At 47.5% G+C, this 18,025-nt stretch overlaps 1 protein-coding gene across 1 annotated transcript in view; it reads right to left on the bottom strand.

Annotated features, from left to right (window-relative positions):
• Nucleotides 1-18,025, bottom strand: part of MYO18B (myosin XVIIIB) — a 327,968-nt gene that overhangs the window by 305,641 nt on the left and 4,302 nt on the right. The window contains exon 3 of the mRNA XM_049865475.1: nucleotides 1,659-1,817. Coding sequence (XP_049721432.1) covers nucleotides 1,659-1,817 — 159 coding nt within the window. The remainder of the gene's footprint in view (nucleotides 1-1,658; nucleotides 1,818-18,025) is intronic.

Raw genomic sequence — 18,025 nt, forward strand, 5'->3', positions numbered from 1 at the left:
TCAGTTCTGTTCCTTAACTTGTGCACAGAGATGCCAGAAGAGCCAGCAGCCTCATAGGACCCATTCTTCTCCAGCCCTCTGTGGCCACCACACCAGCCACCTCACTCCCCAGACTGACCCTTTCCCAAGCAGCTCCAAAGAGTAGGGAACGCATAGGTCTTGCCCTGACTCTCCTCAATCTGGCCTCACGACCTTGAGAAAGTCATTTGAACTCTCTGGGTCTCAGTTTCCACCTCTGATTAGTGGGTATAACCCAATCCACCCCTATGTACAACAAAGTGAGCATTAACTAGTGATAAACACACACAATAAAATTTCGTCATTAGCTGGGGTCACCTTTGGCCCCCGTGTATGCCTTGGGGCAGCAGGGGTGGGGACAAAGCCTGTCCTCCATGTCATCCTCTCCCACAAAGACTCTCCGGGGGCGTTTCAGCAGCTGCTGCTGTTCAGCTGCTGGAGGCTTTTGTTCACAGAGCAAGGTCATCATGGAACAGATGGAGGTACGTGTGGGACCGGCAGGGCAAACAACAGCTGAGAGAGGATGGGGAGGTGGAGCCAGTATAGCCATTTCGCTCAACCCAATCTGAGGCCACCAGATATGAAAGCCCAATCATTGCAGCATTCATCCCACCTCAAGGGGGCGCTGGAGAGACATAAGGCATTGCTCCTTTTGCCTAACAGCGATACTCCCAAGGTGCACTGCACTCCAAGCCAGCCTCTCTGGTGTTGGGCTGATCATGTTGCCTGGCTAAGGAGCTGGGGAAAAGGAGGGTGAAAGTGGGGCTATCACCAGGGATGAGTCAGATGGTCTGTAAGCACAGGGGCTGCATCTCATCCAATCATTGTTTCAGTCCAGCAGTGCTGTTCAAAATAGTTAAGGGCTTTTGGGGAACATTAAACAACCAAAAGGGATGCCAGCTGGAGCTTGGTACTGAGTTCCCAACCTATGCCAAGCATTAACCCTTTAGTCATGGGGTTTGGGGCATTGCAAGGGAGTCAGTGGAGGGACCTAGGTGAGCGTGGCAGCTGGAGGGCACTTGGGGGCTTGGGGCCGTTTTTATGAAAGGCTTTCAATATTTTAACAACCAATGCTGCTATACCAGTGAGTACAACTGAATATCTTTCTGCATAAATTAAAGTGAACTAACTATTCATCCTTAGCTGGTATCTACGTTTCTCTTTCTTCAACAGTAGGGGTAAAATGATCCCCACCAATCATACATCAACGGGTATCATTCATTCATTAGACAAACGTTTTTTGCACACTCACTATGGGTCAGGTAGTAGGAGAGCTGCTCAAGATATAGATTTGAATGAGAAATATAATTGTTGATATTAAGGAATTCCTAGTCAAATAAGTCATGTGATGAGACTGCAGTTGAGATAGGCATAGAGGGTGTGGTGGAAATCAGAGGAAGAAGGGCAATGAGAGAACTTTTCCAGAATGGGCTATTTGCACTGGGTTTTGAAGGATGCACTGGAGCTTAATAGACCAAGTGGGGGAAAAGACATTCCTCAAAGCAGGGAGAGCCAGAGCAGGGGCAAGATGGTATGAAATCTCATATAGCTATGAGAACAGGAAAAACTCAGAGGAGACTCAAAGGAGAGACTGGTGGAAATCGAAAGACATCTGATCCACCTCCTGGGGAGCCACTTACCTCTTGTACTGGAGAGGCGAGCACTGCCTGTTTCTTCCGCCTTGCTTCCTGGGACTCTTTCTCAGTTTCCCGGACCAGTTGCCTAATGAAGCCCCCTGGGATGACAGAAAATAGGGGAGGCGGCGAGGACGGTGGTGGGCTCTTGTCCTCTTCCCGAATCTGTTTTGCAGAAGAAAGGAAGAAGAGAGCTCAGTGATTGAACCAGTGGGGGCGAGCTGCCCTTCAAAGAGTTGGCAATGAAGCCTGGGAGGAGGCTGAGAAAGACGTACATGACCAAGCCCAAGTATGAGAGGCCACAGCAAAGCAAGTGAGGCTTGGGAGGCCTCCAGGAGGCCCTGAGACAGTGCATGAAAATGGAACACACGAGCAGCAGGCTATACCTGTCAATGTGCTTGCTCCTGGACCAAGTATCCTTCTCGTGACATGAATTTGGACCATCAAGGCCACTGGTTCCCTCCTTGGCATGGGACAGACCCATCTTGGGGAGAACCTACCCCCAAAGGAGCTCTTCCTGTTCCCAGGTGGGAATGGATTACAGGAAACCACCCACACTCTCCAACCTCGGCTGGTAGCAAATGGCTACAAGGTTAATATGCTAGAACTAGACTTACCAGTCACGGCAACTACATGTACAGCAGGGTAGAATTGTGCTTATAGGATTTTCAGTGGCTGATTTTTTGAAAGTAGATCACCAGACCTTTCCTCTGAGGCACATCTGGGTGGACCTGAACCACCAACCTTTTGGTTAGTAGTGGAGTGCTTAACTGTGTGCACAACCCAGGGTCATCATGAGTCAGAATCGATTGACTTGGTAGCAACTAGTTTGATGTTTTCTTTTTTTAATTTTTTTTAGAGTTACTAGAGTTAAGCACTCTTCTAGTAGCCAAGAAGTTGCCAGTTTGAACCTACCCAGAGGCACCTTGGAAGACAGGCCTGGCAATCTACTTCTGAAAGGTCTCAATCTTGAATACTCTATAGAGCCGTTCTACTCTGCACACATGGAGTCACCATGAGTCAAAATCTATTCAACAGCAACTAAGAACAAAAGAGTTAATATAATAAAACCAATGGCAGCACATATTTATTAATCACTTACTGTATGCCAGGAACATGGTAAGGTAGGGAAGGCCTTGCAGCCATGGCTTTTGTAAGGATGGAACCCTGGGACCCCAGCCCACTCAACTGAACTAGGCTATGGTTTCTTGATGGTCTTCAAACTAGGACCTGGGCAGCAGAGGCTCCCCAACACTGGGTCCTAAAACAATAGTGTTGGACATTGGAATTTGTTTCCAGAAACACAGCCCAGGCCAGAGCCGACTAGACTTGGTCGGGCTCAGGCCTCTTCATTTGCCACAGCAACCTTGGGGACTGAGGCATGGGACTGGCTGTGGCTGACAGGGTGTCTCTTCAACCAGCATCGCTATAACTCCCCATGAAAACAACAACACCAATGCTTTATATGGAAGAGCTACACACAGGCTTAAAATAACCTGCTTATCAAGGTCCTGTGTGTATGGCTGGCAGACTTGATCTTCACAGCCCAGCCAATAAAAGGGAAATCCAAAGGAGATAGAAAAAGCCAGGAAGCAAAGCAGAGACCATGAATTGGGTGCAGACCTCTGTCCGGGGACAAAGAAGCCTGGGGGTATGCAAGCCTGGGCTCCCATTTACACCACGCTAATTCCTTCTCAGGAGTCACGGGGTGGTGAGTGGTCCAAATGGTTAACATACGCAGCTGCTAACCAAAAGGTTGGAGGTTCCAGTCTACCCAGAGGCACCTCAGAAGAAAGTCTTGGTGATCTACTTTTGAAAAATCAGCCTCTGAAAACTGTGGGGTACAGTTCGACTCTGACATACATGGGGTCACCATGAGTTGGAGTTAACGCAACAGCGATGGGTTTCTCCTTCCCAACGTGGGCTGAAATCCACCCCATAAATGTGAGTGAGTCTTAAGACACACTCTGATGTCAACATGTGCTTCTTTCAAAACTACCCTCAATCCTTCACTCAGATCAGTCTGGGGGGTGTGGAAAGCCAAGAGTCAGCAAGAGAGGAGCTTCTCACCCACCCCACCCAGCCACCTCCAGCTCACCAAGTAACACACAGGCTGGTGGGATGAGGGGTAGAGATAAGCTGCATCAAAGAAAGAGCAGCCCGTCATATTCTCTTGTGAGAAATACAAAAGGGAAATGAGCAGCATCTGGGAGAATAGCCAGTTTCCAGTTCCTCATGGTGACAGGAAGCAGGGACAATGGAAACCCACCCTCAGATAATAAACATGGCGGCCAAGAACTCTCCCTCCACCACCCCTCCTCCTCTCACACAAACCCGAGTGTTCATCAGAGCCACCACGAGGATTGAGATGGGACCACCAGTCTACTCTCATTTCCCTGCCACCAACTGAGGAGCAGGGAAGGAGACAGGCCACCAGGAAGCCATAGGAGGAGCCAAAGGCATGGCTAACCAAGCTGGATATGAGAAGATGGGGCATGGGACTGGACACGCCACAAGCGGCACTAGAGATGTCAGCCTCCCCGCCCCAGGGGCCACCCAGCTATGACTTGTCTTCCGAGGGTCCTGCAGCTGTAGCCCCAGCCCTGAGCGTCACTTTCCTTCTGTTCCCATAGGGCGAGGCGCGATGAGATGGCCATGCTGAGGCAGTGTCAGGCCGTGAGATGAGGTGAGGAGGCGCTCCCTGCCAGACAGCACGGAATGAGGCTCTATGGACACACAGAGCACATGAGATGGATGGACACAGGACTGACACACGAGACACAGTGAGGAGAGAAGAGAGAGATATCGTTAGCTCCTGTGCGCAGCCCAGCTGCCAGCCCCACCAACACCATAGACCCAGGCCACACGGGGGAGTGGGCACGGCCAGCCACAGCTCACAGTCATTTCCTCCCGCCCCGTGGAAACCTCAGTGGGGAAGCCACTGGTTGTGGAGGGCACAATGCCCTGATATCCTTGTCCCCTTGGCCCAATACTTTTTCTTTAACTTTCTATTGAAGTAATGCATGAAATCAGAATAGTACATAATCCTGGGTATAGCTCCAGCTGCTCTTACCAAAAGAATGTTGTTAGATGCAATGGAGTTGATTTTCTACTTATTGTGACCCCATGTGACAGAGTAGAACTGCCCCTTAGGGATTCCTGGGCTGTAATCCTTACGGGAACAGATTGCCAGGTCTTTTTCCAGTGAAGCCCCTGGGTAGTTTCAAACCAGCCTTTCAGTGAGCAGCTGAGCTCTTAGTTTTTCCACCACCAAGGCTCAATTATGAAAGGACACACCTGTATACCTAGCACCCTGACCAAGATCGAAGAAACAAACAAAAAAATTATGACTATAGTGATAAGGCTGTTCAAGAACAGGCAACCTAATCCGTGGTGATGAAGGTCAGAGGGGCTGTTAGGTCTGGTTGGGAAGAGGCATGATAGAACTTTCTGGGGTGAAGGTAATGGTCTATGTTTTGATCTGGGTGATGGTTATGCAGGTTTATCATGTGTAAAAATTATCTAGCTGTGTAAGACCCAACATTTTACCGTATATAATTTATATCTCAATTCAAAACATAAGCAGAAAATTACTACCCCCCTAAAGCCTCCCCCACTACCCATCCCTGCTTGTCCAACTGTGGTGGTTTGAGTGTTGCTATGGTGTTGGAAGCTATGCCACTGCTGTTTCAAATACCATTAGGGTCACCCATGGTGGACAGGTTTTAGCAGAGTTTCCAGATTAAGACAGGCTAGAAAGAAAGGCCTGATGATCTATTTCTGAAAATCAGCCAGTGAAAACCCTACGGATCACAACCAGAAGATGGTCCAATACAGTGCTGGAAGATGAGCCCGCTAGGTTGGGAGGCATCCAAAATACACAGTGGCCACAGCAATGGACTTGAGCATACCAACAATTGTGAAAATGGCACAGGACCAGGCAACGTTCTGTTCTGTTGTACATGGGGTCACCAGGAGTCTGAGCCAACTTGACAGTAACTAACAACAACATAAGCCCCCTGGCACCTCCCTTCTAGTCACTACTCCCACAAGTGCCACCACTATCCTAACTTCTAATTAGGACAGTGGTTTGGGGTTGTCTTTGTTTGTTGCTCCATCGTTAGGCCATGCAGATTAGGTAAGGGTGGGAAAGCATGGTTCGTAATTGGTCCAACGCTTTGAGGAAACGATTGAGTCATCACACTGAGAGCCTTAAAAACATTCCTAGCTTTTGACCTACAAAGGAAAACAAGTTTAAGGAAGTAATCCTCAACCAGAAAATATCATCCCTAGGCTGTTGTGACATCAAAAAAGCAGACACTACATCGGAGAATGTTTGATTAATGAGAGTACACCCGCTTGAAGGAATATCATGAATCAGTTGAAAAGGTTGTTTGGGAAACCATGTTTTTAAACAGCTTTATGGAGGTATAATTTACATGCCATAGGGATCATCCATTTTAAGAGTACCATGCGATGATTTTTAATAAATTTACAGAATTGTGAAACCATCACCACGATCCAATTTCAGAACATCACCACAAAATGATTCCTCCTGCCCATTTGCAGTCGCCTGTCAATCCCACCCTCTGTCTCTGGCAACCACTTATCTTACTTTCTAGACATTTGCCTTTTTCTGGAAATTCATGTAAATGGAATCAAATAATAGGTGGCCTTTTTTTTTAATTATCTTAGTGAATTTTTTCTCCTTTTTTTTTTTTTTTTTTTAAATATGTGGTCTTTTACATCCAGCTTATTTCACCCAGCATATTGTTTTCCAGGCTTATTCATGTCATAGCATATATCAGAACTTAATTCCTTTTTTATTTCTGAATAATATTCCATTGTATGGATATATGACATTTTATTTATCTATTCACCAGTTAGGAAACCCTGGGGGTATAGTGGTTAAGAGCTGTGGCTGCTAACCAAAAGGTCGGCAGTTCAAATCCACCAGCCGCTCCTTGGAAACCCTATGGGGCAGTTCTACCCTGTACTTTAGGGTCACTGTGAGTCGGAATCCACTCAACAGCAATGGGGTTGGGTTTTTTGGCATTACAAACAACGCTGCTGTGAACGTGCACATAATGTCTTTGTGTGAACGTGTGTTTTCATTTCTCGTGAGTAGATTCCTGGGAGTGGAATGGCTGAGTCATATGGTAACTTTTTTTTTTTTTAATTTTGATTTAGGTGAAAGTTTACGTAGCAAATTAGTTTCTCATTAAAAAGTTAATACAAAAATTGTTTTGTGATATTGGTTGCCAACCCTGCAATGTGTCAACACTCTCCCCTTCTCCACCTCAGGTTTCCAGTTGTCTCGTTTTCCTGCCCCTTCCTGCCTTCTCATCTTTGCTTTTGGGATGGTGTGCCCATAGAGCCTTGCACATGTGACTGAACTATGAAGCATGTCCCTTTTGTGTGTTATTGTGGGCCCTATAGACCTGTCTCATCTTTGGCTGAAGGGTGAACCTCAGGAGTGACTGCAGCACTGAGTTAAAAGGGGCTATAATCTCAGGGTTTCTCTGTTCTTTGTCAGACCAGCAAGCCTGGTCTTTGTGTGTGTGTGTGTGTGAATTTGAATATTGTTCTACACTTCCCCTGCTCTGTCCAGGACCCTCTATTGTGATCCCTGCCAGAGCAGTCAGTAGTGGTAAGCAGGCACAATCTAGTTGTTCTGGGTTCAGACTGGTGGAGGTTGTGGTAGTTGTGGTCCATTAGTCCTTTGAATTAATCTTTCCCTTGTGTCTTTTGTCTTCTTCATTCTCCTTTGCTCCAGATAGGGTAGGACTAGTAGATTTTTCTTAGACTGCCAGTCGCAGGATTTTAAGGCCTCAGTCGCTACGCACCACAGTCAGATGTAGAATATTTTCTTTATAGACTATGTTATGCCAATTGAGCTAGATGGACCCTGAGACCATGGTCCCCAGCCCTCAGCCCAGTAGCTCAGTCTCTTAGGGCATTTGGAGGCGTCTGTGAAGCTTCTATGAGTGCCTTGGTGAGGCTGGGCTGACTTCCCCAGTATTGTGTACTGTCTTACCCTTCACCTAAGTTACCACTTATCTACTATCTAGTTAGTGTTTTTTCCTTCCGTCCCCTCCCTCATCACCATCTAAGATTGTTTCTTTCTGTGTGGAAACATTTTCGTGTGTTTTTATAAAAATGGTCTCATACAGCATTTGCCCTTTTGTGATTGACTTATTTCGCTCAGCATAATCCCCTCCAGATTCATCCATCGTTGTCCTTTATCGTTGTGTAGTATTCCATTGTGTGTATGTACCACAGTTTGTTTATCCATTCATCTATTGCTGGGCATCTAGGTTGTTTCCATCTGTTATTGTGAATAATGCTGCAATGAACGTGGGTGTACATATGTCTGTTCATGTGATACCTCTTATTTCTCTAGGATATATTCCTAGGAGTAGTGTAGACCCTATTTTTTCTTCCATGGTCTTTATAGTTTTTTATTTTATATTTAGGTCTTTGATCCATTTTGAATTAGTTTTTGTGTTTGGTGTGAGGTATGGGTCCTGTTTCATTTTTTCATAGATGGACATCCAGTTTTGCCAGTACCATGTGTTAAAAAGACTATCTTTTCCTTATTTTAATAGACTTTGGGCCTTTGTCAAAGATCAGTTGGCCGTAGGTAGATGGATTTACATCTGGGTTCTCAATTCTATTTCTTTGGACAATGCGTCTGTTGTACCGATACCAGGCTGTTTTGACTACCGTAGCTGTATAGTAGGTTCTAAGACCAGCTAGTGTGAGGCCTCCTACTTTGTTCTTTTTCTTCAATAATGCTTTACTTATTCGGGGCTTCTTCCCTTTCCATGTAAAGTTAGTGATTAGTTTATTCATCTTGTTGAAGAATGCTATTGGTATTTGGATCAAGATTGCATTGTATTTGTAGATCGCTTTGAGTAGAATTGACATTTTCACAATGCTGAGCCTACCTATCCATGAGCACGGTATGTTTTTCCATTTATGTAGGTCTTGTTTGGTTTCTTGCGGTACTATTTTTTTATATATATATAATTTTTATTGTGCTTTAAGTAAAAGTTTACAAATCAAGTCAGTCTCTCACATAAAAACCCATATATACCTTGCTACACACTCCCAATTACTCTCCCCGTAATGAGACAGCCCGCTCTCTCCCTCCACTCCCTCTTTTCATGTCTATTTCACCAGCTTCTAACCGCCGCCCCCCCAACCTCTCATCTCCCCTCCAGGCAGGAGAGGCCAACATAGTCTCAAGTGTCCACCTGATACAAGAAGCTCACTCCTCACCAGCATCCCTCTCCAACCCACTGTCCAGTCCAATCCATGTCTGAAGAGTTGGCTTCGGAATGGTTCCTGTCCTGGGCCAACAGAATCTCACAGTACTGTTTTGTAGTTTTCTTTTTATGTCCCTGGTTAGATTTATTCCGAAGTATTTTATTTTTTTAGGGGCTATTATAAATGTCATTTTTTCCCCTGATTTCCTTTTCATCGTTCGCTTTATCGATGTATAGGAATCCAATAGATTTTTGTATGTTTATCTTGTATCCTCCCACTCTGCTAAATCTTTCTATTAGTTCCAATAGTTTTCTTGTAGAGTCTTTAAGGTTCTCTACGTATACTATCACATGGTAACTTTATGTTTAACTGTTTAAGAAACTGCCAAATTGTTTTCCTAAGTGGTTGCACCATTTTCCTTCCTCATTTGCACTGTTTGGGAAGCACTTGTGATACTGACGGTGCTCATATTACCTGTAAAGTGAAAAAGGTGGAGTACGACATTGTATACGCACCAACTCTCTAAAATGGGCAGAGAGCAAAACTCTCCACGGAGAAGTGGAAGAGTAGAAAGAACTATATCAAGAGCTTAATGGAGGTGGTTTTGATTGGGAGAGAATGAGTCCCTTTCTTCCTTCCTTTCTAGGTTCTGGCTCTGGGCTGGGCCTGCCCTCTCAGCAGCATCCTTCACTGACAGCTCCCAGTCCCGTCCTGGGAGACGTACCTACCCCTGGCTCTGCTTGTCAGAGCAGCTATTATCCAAGAGTTTTCTAAGGCCTTGTTTGTCTGATTTCCAGCAACTTATCTATAAAAAGATGGCTTGGGCAGATTTTAAGGTGATCTAACCTCCCATATGGGCACCCGCTCTTCCAGAAGCTGGTGAGGTGAGGATCTGGCAGGGCTCACATGCTCGGTTAGAGCTGCTTTTATCATCTCTTGAGAGCACAAAGTGCACATCCCTTTTCCACTCTGCTTTCAGTAATATCATATTGATTACTTGAAACTGGCTGCGGGAATGTTTACATCACAGAAATTGGCAAACGCTACAAATCAGGGCTTTGATGCAGGGAGCCAGAGTCCCCGGGCGGCCTGCTTCTACGCCACGGTGACGGACGGTGGCCACGAGGGAGCCAGAGTCCCCGGGCGGCCTGCTTCTACGCCACGGTGACGGACGGTGGCCACGAGGGAGCCAGAGTCCCCGGGCGGCCTGCTTCTACGCCACGGTGACGGACGGTGGCCACGAGGGAGCCAGAGTCCCCGGGCGGCCTGCTTCTACGCCACGGTGACGGACGGTGGCCACGAGGGAGCCAGAGTCCCCGGGCGGCCTGCTTCTACGCCACGGTGACGGACGGTGGCCACGAGGGAGCCAGAGTCCCCGGGCGGCCTGCTTCTACGCCACGGTGACGGACGGTGGCCACAAGAAGCACAGACAGCACTCACCGCCAATTGCTGTGGCGTCTACTCTGACTCCCTGGGTGGTACAAACTGTTACTGTGCTTGGTTGTTAACAGAAAGGTTGGAGGTTTGAGTCCACCCAGAGGCGCCTCGTGAGGAAGGCCTGGTGGCCTACTTCCAAAAAATCAGCCATTGAAAACCCTCTGGATCACAGTTCTACTCTGACACACACATGGGGTCACCATGAGCTGGAGTCGATGCCACAGCGACTGGTTGGGTTTGGTTTATTCAGGGAGCTGTTTATTAAACATTGGCCAGCCCAATACCAGTGAGACCTCACCATCTTATAGGGTCTCACAAAGAAGGAACTTCAGGGTCCAAAGAGCCAAGAAGGGACACTTCAACTCTGATGAGATCATGTGTCCATGGGGAGACCATGGACACAAGTCCAAAGGCAAACAGTCAAGTCTTTGCCTTAGGATAAATTCTCCCACAGCGGCCTGCAAAGGCCCAGGAGACGCACATGAGGCTGGAGAATGGGTATGAAGCTGGGTGTTTTGAAAGAGGGCTTGGGGAACCCCTCCGCCACTCTTCTTCTTGGGAGACACTGAAGACGCCCCCAAGTGACTCACAGCCAAAATCTGCCACAGTACAGGCCTGGGGAGTGGCAGCCGGGTTATGAATAGGCCTGACATGGATGGCTGTCCCAGCCACTGCCAGCCCCTCCTCCCCCAGCCATCCAGCCAGGCCTGGCCAGGTCTGAGGCAGCTTCCCAAGAATCAACCTTGGCTTTGTGGCCCCAGGGGGACTCCTGGCTGTCAGCCTGCACTGTCCTCAGCAAGGCTGCTGGCCTGCCTAGTGGGGCTCGGCACAAAGGGACAAGAAGAGGGAGCTCGGTGTGGGGCCACCACTTGCCGGGTCTGCCCCTCAAAGGATCTAGGCCAGCTCCACTGACCCAGGGCCAGGAGCCAATCCTGCTGGCAAGGCTTTGTCAAGCCTTAATTTAAGCAAGTGCTCTTATCGCCACATTCTCTTCCAGGCCTGATGCTCACACCTGCCTCGTCAGCTGCTGTTTTAAGCCCATAAGGAGTCCCCAGACACTTGGAATTCACAGTATAAAGTCTCAAATCTTCCCTTCAGAGTGAGGGAGCTGGTGAAAGGAAAAGCAGCCCCCAAAGTCAGGGATGACTTGATATAGCTTTCCAGACAGGTCTTTGCAGTGGGCCGTTGGACGCATGCTGAGCGGCCCCATGGGGTCATTAGGGCTTCCCCTTATCCCCCCATAGTCCAGTCCCAATATAGCACCAGTCCTCCAATGATGTCACCTGTTTCATAGAATAAGCACCGCAGTCTTTATAGCAGCCTACGGGGCCCCTCACGACCTGACCCTGCTGTTTCTCTGACTACCTCCCTGAAGGACTCTCCCCCTCACATCATCTTGGATGTTCCACACCCTTCCAGACACATTCCCATCTGAGGACCTTTGCACATGCTGTTCCCTCTGCCTCAAATGCTCTTCTGTGCACATTCCTACCTAAGAGCCTTTGCACATGTTGTTCCGTCTGAGTATCTTGAGATGGGGCTGTCCCTATCACAGAATTGTTGCCAAGGGCCCGCTCTGTCCCTTCTCAGCCACACTCTGAATTATTCATTCATTCATTCATTCATCCACTCATTCAACAAATATTTACTGAGAGCTAAGTACGTGCAAGGCACTGTTCCAGGCTCTGGGCCTACTTCAGTGAACAGATGAGATGAAGATTCTAGCCCTCATAGGGCAGTGTTCTAGAGGGGGTGTAAGAAACGAAACAAATGAAAAATAAAATATACAGCATGATGGGTAATGATTAAGTGCTATGGGGAAAAAGGAACAGGATAAAGGGATGAGGAGTCCTGGCATGGGGGTAGGTGCTGCAATTTAAATAGGGAAGTGAGGGCAGAGAGGGGAAGTGCCTTGTACCTTGTCAGGAAGTAGTGGTGCCAGTTCTTGGATCCAGATGCCCTGACTTCAGGGGCTAGGGCTGTGCTCATGGCCACTGTAACACACAGGCCCCCCAGTATTGCCTGTCACTGCGCCGGGCACATGGCAGCTTCCAAGAAAAGCCACGTGCCCTTCCCTTCTGGTCTCTTACTCATAGCCACCATTTTTCAGGAACCTGCTGGGCTACCTTTTGCTTAGCAGCCGAGCGCTTAACCACTGCGCCCCACCAGGGCTCCTTTGGGGTTAGTAGTCAAGCACAAATCACTTGTGCCACCCAGGGACCTTTCCCTCCATGTAGGGGCCAGCAAACGTTTTCTGTCAAGGGCCATTAATAAACCTTAGCTTTGCAGGCCTTACAGTCTCTGTCGTAACTACTCAACTCTACCGTTGCCATGTGAAAGCAGCCACAGAGAATGTGTAAGTGAATGGGCGTGGCTGATCCAGTTTCATTTTATTTTTAAAAGCAAGCAGAGAGCTAGATTTGGCCCAGCAACCATAGTTTGCTGACCTTTGCCTTTGGTGGTTATGTTAAATCCTGCCTTAACGTTGGCGAACAGTCCCTTTACTAAACTCTCCTAAGGAACCCCCCTGAAGAGAGCAGGCGGCACCCCACCAGTCCCACCTAGAGAGGGTCAAGAGCTTCCATGGAGAGCATTGGGTGATAGGACTGGACGGAAGGAGGTAACGGCTCCAGCACCCACGTGGCATGCTCTTTCCAAGGGCCTCTCTCAAGATCTCCCTTCAGGATCCTTCTTCCCAGACAGCCTGGCCTATGACTGTTTCCTAAAGAAGGTTCCCACATCTGAGCAGGCTCATGGGGAACTCAGTTCATCTTTTAGTGCCTCATACCTGACCTGGTTTTTACCTGACCCTGGTTCTTCTTTAGCCTGCCCTGTGCCTCAGGCAGCTGACACTATGGACTGGGTCACCCTTGCTCTCTGACTTCTGATTCAGTTTGGCCAATGGGAGGCCCTGGCAGGAGACCCACACATGAGAGGAACTAGGGGCCAGGGTATTTATCCTCCAGCCCACCCCACTGCCTCTATCCAGCCCTGGTTTTGGCAATGACTGGGTTTCTCCACCTACAACCTGTTGAGCAATACCCTTCTAGCAGCTCCCACTCTCATTGGGTTCCTGTACCACCCTTTCAATTTCTTGCCCCATCAGGTCCGAGGCTAGTAATCAATTCCCACTATTGCTAATTGCTGCATTATTCAACATTCTGCATTGGTTCCCATAACCCTGCACATGCCTCTTGGAAGAATTTCTTGATTAAAACCACCACCAGTTGCCAACGAGTCGGCTCCGACTCATGGCGACCCCATGTGTGTCAGAGTAGAATTGTGCTCCATTGTGTTTTCAATGGCTGATTTTTCAGAAGTTGATTGCCAAACCTTTCTTCTGAGATGCCTCTTTGTGGATTCAACCACCAAACTTTTAGTTATAAGTAGAGTGTGCTAACCATTTGCACTGCCTAGAGATTCCTTGATTAAAAAGATCTTCAAAACACCATTTGAGTGTACTGTTTTCCAGTAAGACCCAGACTAATATAGGCAACGGTGCAAGTAGATTGCAATTCGTATGTTGACTTTGATAGATGGGTAGTGGCTGCCTGAAGTGTTAAACAGAAAGAACTCTGGGTCTTTATCTGGGCTCAGTGGAAAAGAGTGCTATGGTTGATTATTAATGTCTGCTCAGAGCATGAAATGAGGCAACAGCATACGAATGCTATCTATTTGCCATCCCTTAGGCTAAAGGAACAAAGGTGACCCTCCTGATTTGCATATGGCCCAGTCTACACTCACCCAGACCTGAATTTGGTGGTCAAAGACCCAGGTGGTATGGAAAAGGGACTTTGCCTGGCATACAGACTCTGTCTTGGATACCTAACCAGGTACTAAACTAGCTGAGGATTCAGGCCACACTCACGACAACCCACATTATCCAAGAAAGATGAGATGGGGAGGAGGGTGAGTGAGAAACAAGGGCAGGGAGGTTAATAGAAGGAAAGAGAGATGCTGAAGAGGGAGGGAGAGAAAAGCAGATGAGGTGGCAAGATAGAGAAGAATTGAGAAAAGAGGGATTGCAGGGGTGGAGGCAAGATGGGATGCCCTGCACACCATCAGAGAACCATGAGGATTTGGATGTGGACAGAGCCTCAGAGGTCCAGCCCCCATCAGGAGGAATGTCCTGGATGGATAGTCAATGAGTTCCCTCTTGGTCATGTCAAGTGACGGGGAGCTCACTACTAAGTAAAACATTGGAGGTCTGTTCTAGTTGGTTTTCTTCTTTGGAACAAAGCCCCTCAGAGACCATAAAGCCTACTTTCTCCTGGTGTGGCATCTGTGGACCAGGGAAGGGATGTAACTTTGTCAAGGTCCTATAGCTCCTGAGGGCAGAAGGGCCAGGGTCCTTCTCTCCCAGTGCCCAGCGTCTGCCACCGTTTCTTCCAATCCAGAGAACTGCCTCACCAAGATGGCACATGCCGCTCCCAGTTCTGCTATCCTGAGTGACAGAAAACAAGATTAACTGTTTCCACATGACAACTATCAGGTCTGCCACCTCAGAAATGGTATCTCAGGTGACCTGACTTCCAGATCCTTCAGAGTACTTTGCTGTCCCTTGGGAGACTTCTAAACTGCCCTCTGAACAGAAGTGGACATTTCACTTGGCAAGATGCTGACCCGAGCAAAGGCTGTGGGCTCCCACTCTTCAGTAGGCTCACAGCAATCCTGGAGGTCAGGAGGTAAGCGTAGTTCCCATTTGCCTGTTTCCTCTCTGGGCTACAACTCTCTCACCCGCCAGATGGGAGTTCAGTTCTTTCTGTACCTAGGAGCAGGTGGGTATAAACGCTCTCTAAGCCTGGGAGACACTACTGACTTTATTAGCATGTTATTAACATCCTTTCACAGCAGCCACGTCTTCTGTTGACTCAAATCGAGCTCCAGTTTCATTAAAACCTCCAAATGCTTTTTACATCAGTGGTGAACAAGCCAGCTTCTTCTCCCACCCTCCATCCCTAAATCATGCAGTGGGTGTTTTTTAGAGAAATGACTAGGGAGAAAAGTCTTGGCTCCTCTAGCCCATTGGCTCTCCCCTTCTAGCATCTAGTCGCTGCACTGAACTAGGTTGGCCACATGCCCCTGACCAGCCACATTCTAGCTTGATGGGACATTGAACTTCACAGATGGGCCCCATGGCCTAGTGCAGGGATAGCCAATAGTGTTTCACTCACATGCCAGCACCAATAGATCTACAGTTGGTGACTGTCTGGAGTATTGTATTGAGAAGGCTCCTGAGCCATGTCTGGACTCAGTAGCAAAGTACACTGTGTTTGACTAGCAATGCCTGCCACAGGCACAGGAATGGGTAGGGTGGAGCCTATGCCAAGTTTTTGCCACTTTCAGTCTGATGTCTCCCCTGCCACAACGAAGCAAGAAGCTGTTTAGATTTCTGCTGGGAGCCTTTCCTAACTGCTTTTGGGATTGACTTGTCTATCAAAGGGCAATTAAAAAAAAATTTTTTTTATTGTGCTTTAAGTGAAAGTTTACAAATCAAGTCAGTCTCTCACACAAAAACTTATACATACCTTGCTACATACTCCCAATTGCTCTCCCCCTAATGAGACAGTCTGCTCCCTCCCTCCACCTCTCTCTTTTTGTGTCCATTTCACAAGCTTCTAACCCCCCTACCCTCTCATTTCCCCTACAGGGAGGAGATGCCAACATAGTCTCAAGTGTCCACCTGATCCAAGAAGCTCACTCCTCACCAGCATCCCTCTCCAACCTATTGTCCAGTCCAATCCATGTCTGAAGAGTTGGCTTTGGGAATGGTTCCTGTCCTGGGCCAACAGAAGGTCTGGGGGCCATGACCACTGGGGTCCCTCTAGTCTCAGTCAGACCATTAAGTCTGGTCTTTTTACAAGAATTTGGGGTCTGCATCCCAATGCTCTCCTGCTCCCTCAGGGGTTCTTTGTTGTGTTCCTTGTCAGGACAGTCATCGGTTGTAGCCGGGCACCATCTAGTTCTTCTGGTCTCAGGCTGATGTAGTCTCTGGTTTATGTGGCCCTCAAAGGGGAATTTTTCTACCCCTGCTATGTTGCTATCTAGAGCTGTGCTATCTAATACAGTAAAAAAATAGTAGCCACTAGCTATATTGGCTAGTTAAATTTCAATTAATTAAAATGAAATAAAATTAATAATTGAGCTTCTCAGTTGCACTAGCCACATTGCAAGTGCTCGATAGCCACATGAAGGTGTTGTTATTGGTGTTGGGTGCCATCAAGTCAATTTTGACTCACAATGACCCCACATGACAGAGTAGAACTGCCCTATAGGGTTTTCTAGGCTGTAATCTTTATGGAAGCAGATTGCCACTTCTTTCTCCCACAGAATCATTGGATGGGTCCAAACCTCCAACCTTTCACTTAGCAGCCAAGCACTTGACAGTTGCACCACCAGGGCTCCTTCCACTTGGGGCTAGTGGCTATCATATTGGACAGCACAGATACAGAACACTTCCATCATGGCAGAGAGTTGATTGGACGGTGCTAGACTGGAACAGTGGTTCTCAATCAGGGTAATTTTGTCTCTCAAGGGATATTTGGCCATGTCTGGAGACACTTTTTGGTTAACACAACTAGGGGAGCAAGTGCTACTGGCATCTAGTGGGTAGAGGCCAGGGATACTGCTCAACATCTTCCAATGGACAGGACAATCCCCCACAACAAAGAATTATTCAGGCAAAAATGTCAATAGTGCCAAGGTTGAGAAACTGTGGTCTAAAAGAACCATGGCAAGTAGAGAGGAGAATTAAGGGGGAAAGAGGGCAAAATAATTCTTCGCTTTGAAAAAGAAATAGATGTGGCATAGGAAGAAAAAACAACTAGTTGCTATGGAGTTAATTCCAACTCACAGACCCATGTCTGTTAGAGTAGAACTATGCTCCACAGGGTTTTCAATGGCTGGTTTCTTGGAAGTAGATCACCAGGCCTTTCTTCTGAGGCACCTCTGTGGACTTCAACTGCCAATCTTTTGGTTAGTAGCCAAACAGGTAACCATTTGCACCACCCAGGGATCCCGGGACACAGAACGAAGAAAATGAATCAACCCACCGTTGACAAAAGAACAAGAAGAAGAGAAGTAATCCTCAGGCCCATCATTACTTACTAGCTCTGTGACCCTGGGCAAGTCACTAAACCTCTCTGATTCTCACTTTTCTTCTCTGGAAAACCAGGACAATATCACTTTTTTTGGTCTATCAATGGATTAAATAGATTAAATTAGGTAATGAGTGCATACGGGCTTTGTTATCTGTGAAGCAGCGTCCCCAAAAAAGTTATCTTAATCCATATCATTTATTGTTGTTGTTGTTAGTTATTAGTCTGGCTCCTGGAGACCTCATGTGTGTCAGAGTAGAACTGGCCCACAGAGTTTTCAAGGCTGCGGCATTTCAGGAGCAGATGGCGAGACCTGTCTTCAGAGGCGCCTCCGGGTAAGTTCAAATGACCAGTCTTCTAGCCAGTAGTCAAGTGCTTAAACTCTTGTGTTACCCAGGGATGGCTATATCATTTATTGTCGTTATTAGGTGCCATTGAGTTGATTCTGACTCCAAGCGACCCCATATGGCAGAGTAGGGGTTTTCTTGGCTGTAATTTTTATAGGAGCAGATTGCCAGGTCTTTCTCCTGTGGAGCCGCTGGTAGAGTTTGAACTAGATTAGACCAA

The sequence above is a fragment of the Elephas maximus genome, chromosome 22, assembly GCF_024166365.1.
Source record: "Elephas maximus indicus isolate mEleMax1 chromosome 22, mEleMax1 primary haplotype, whole genome shotgun sequence".
NCBI lineage: Eukaryota > Metazoa > Chordata > Mammalia > Proboscidea > Elephantidae > Elephas > Elephas maximus.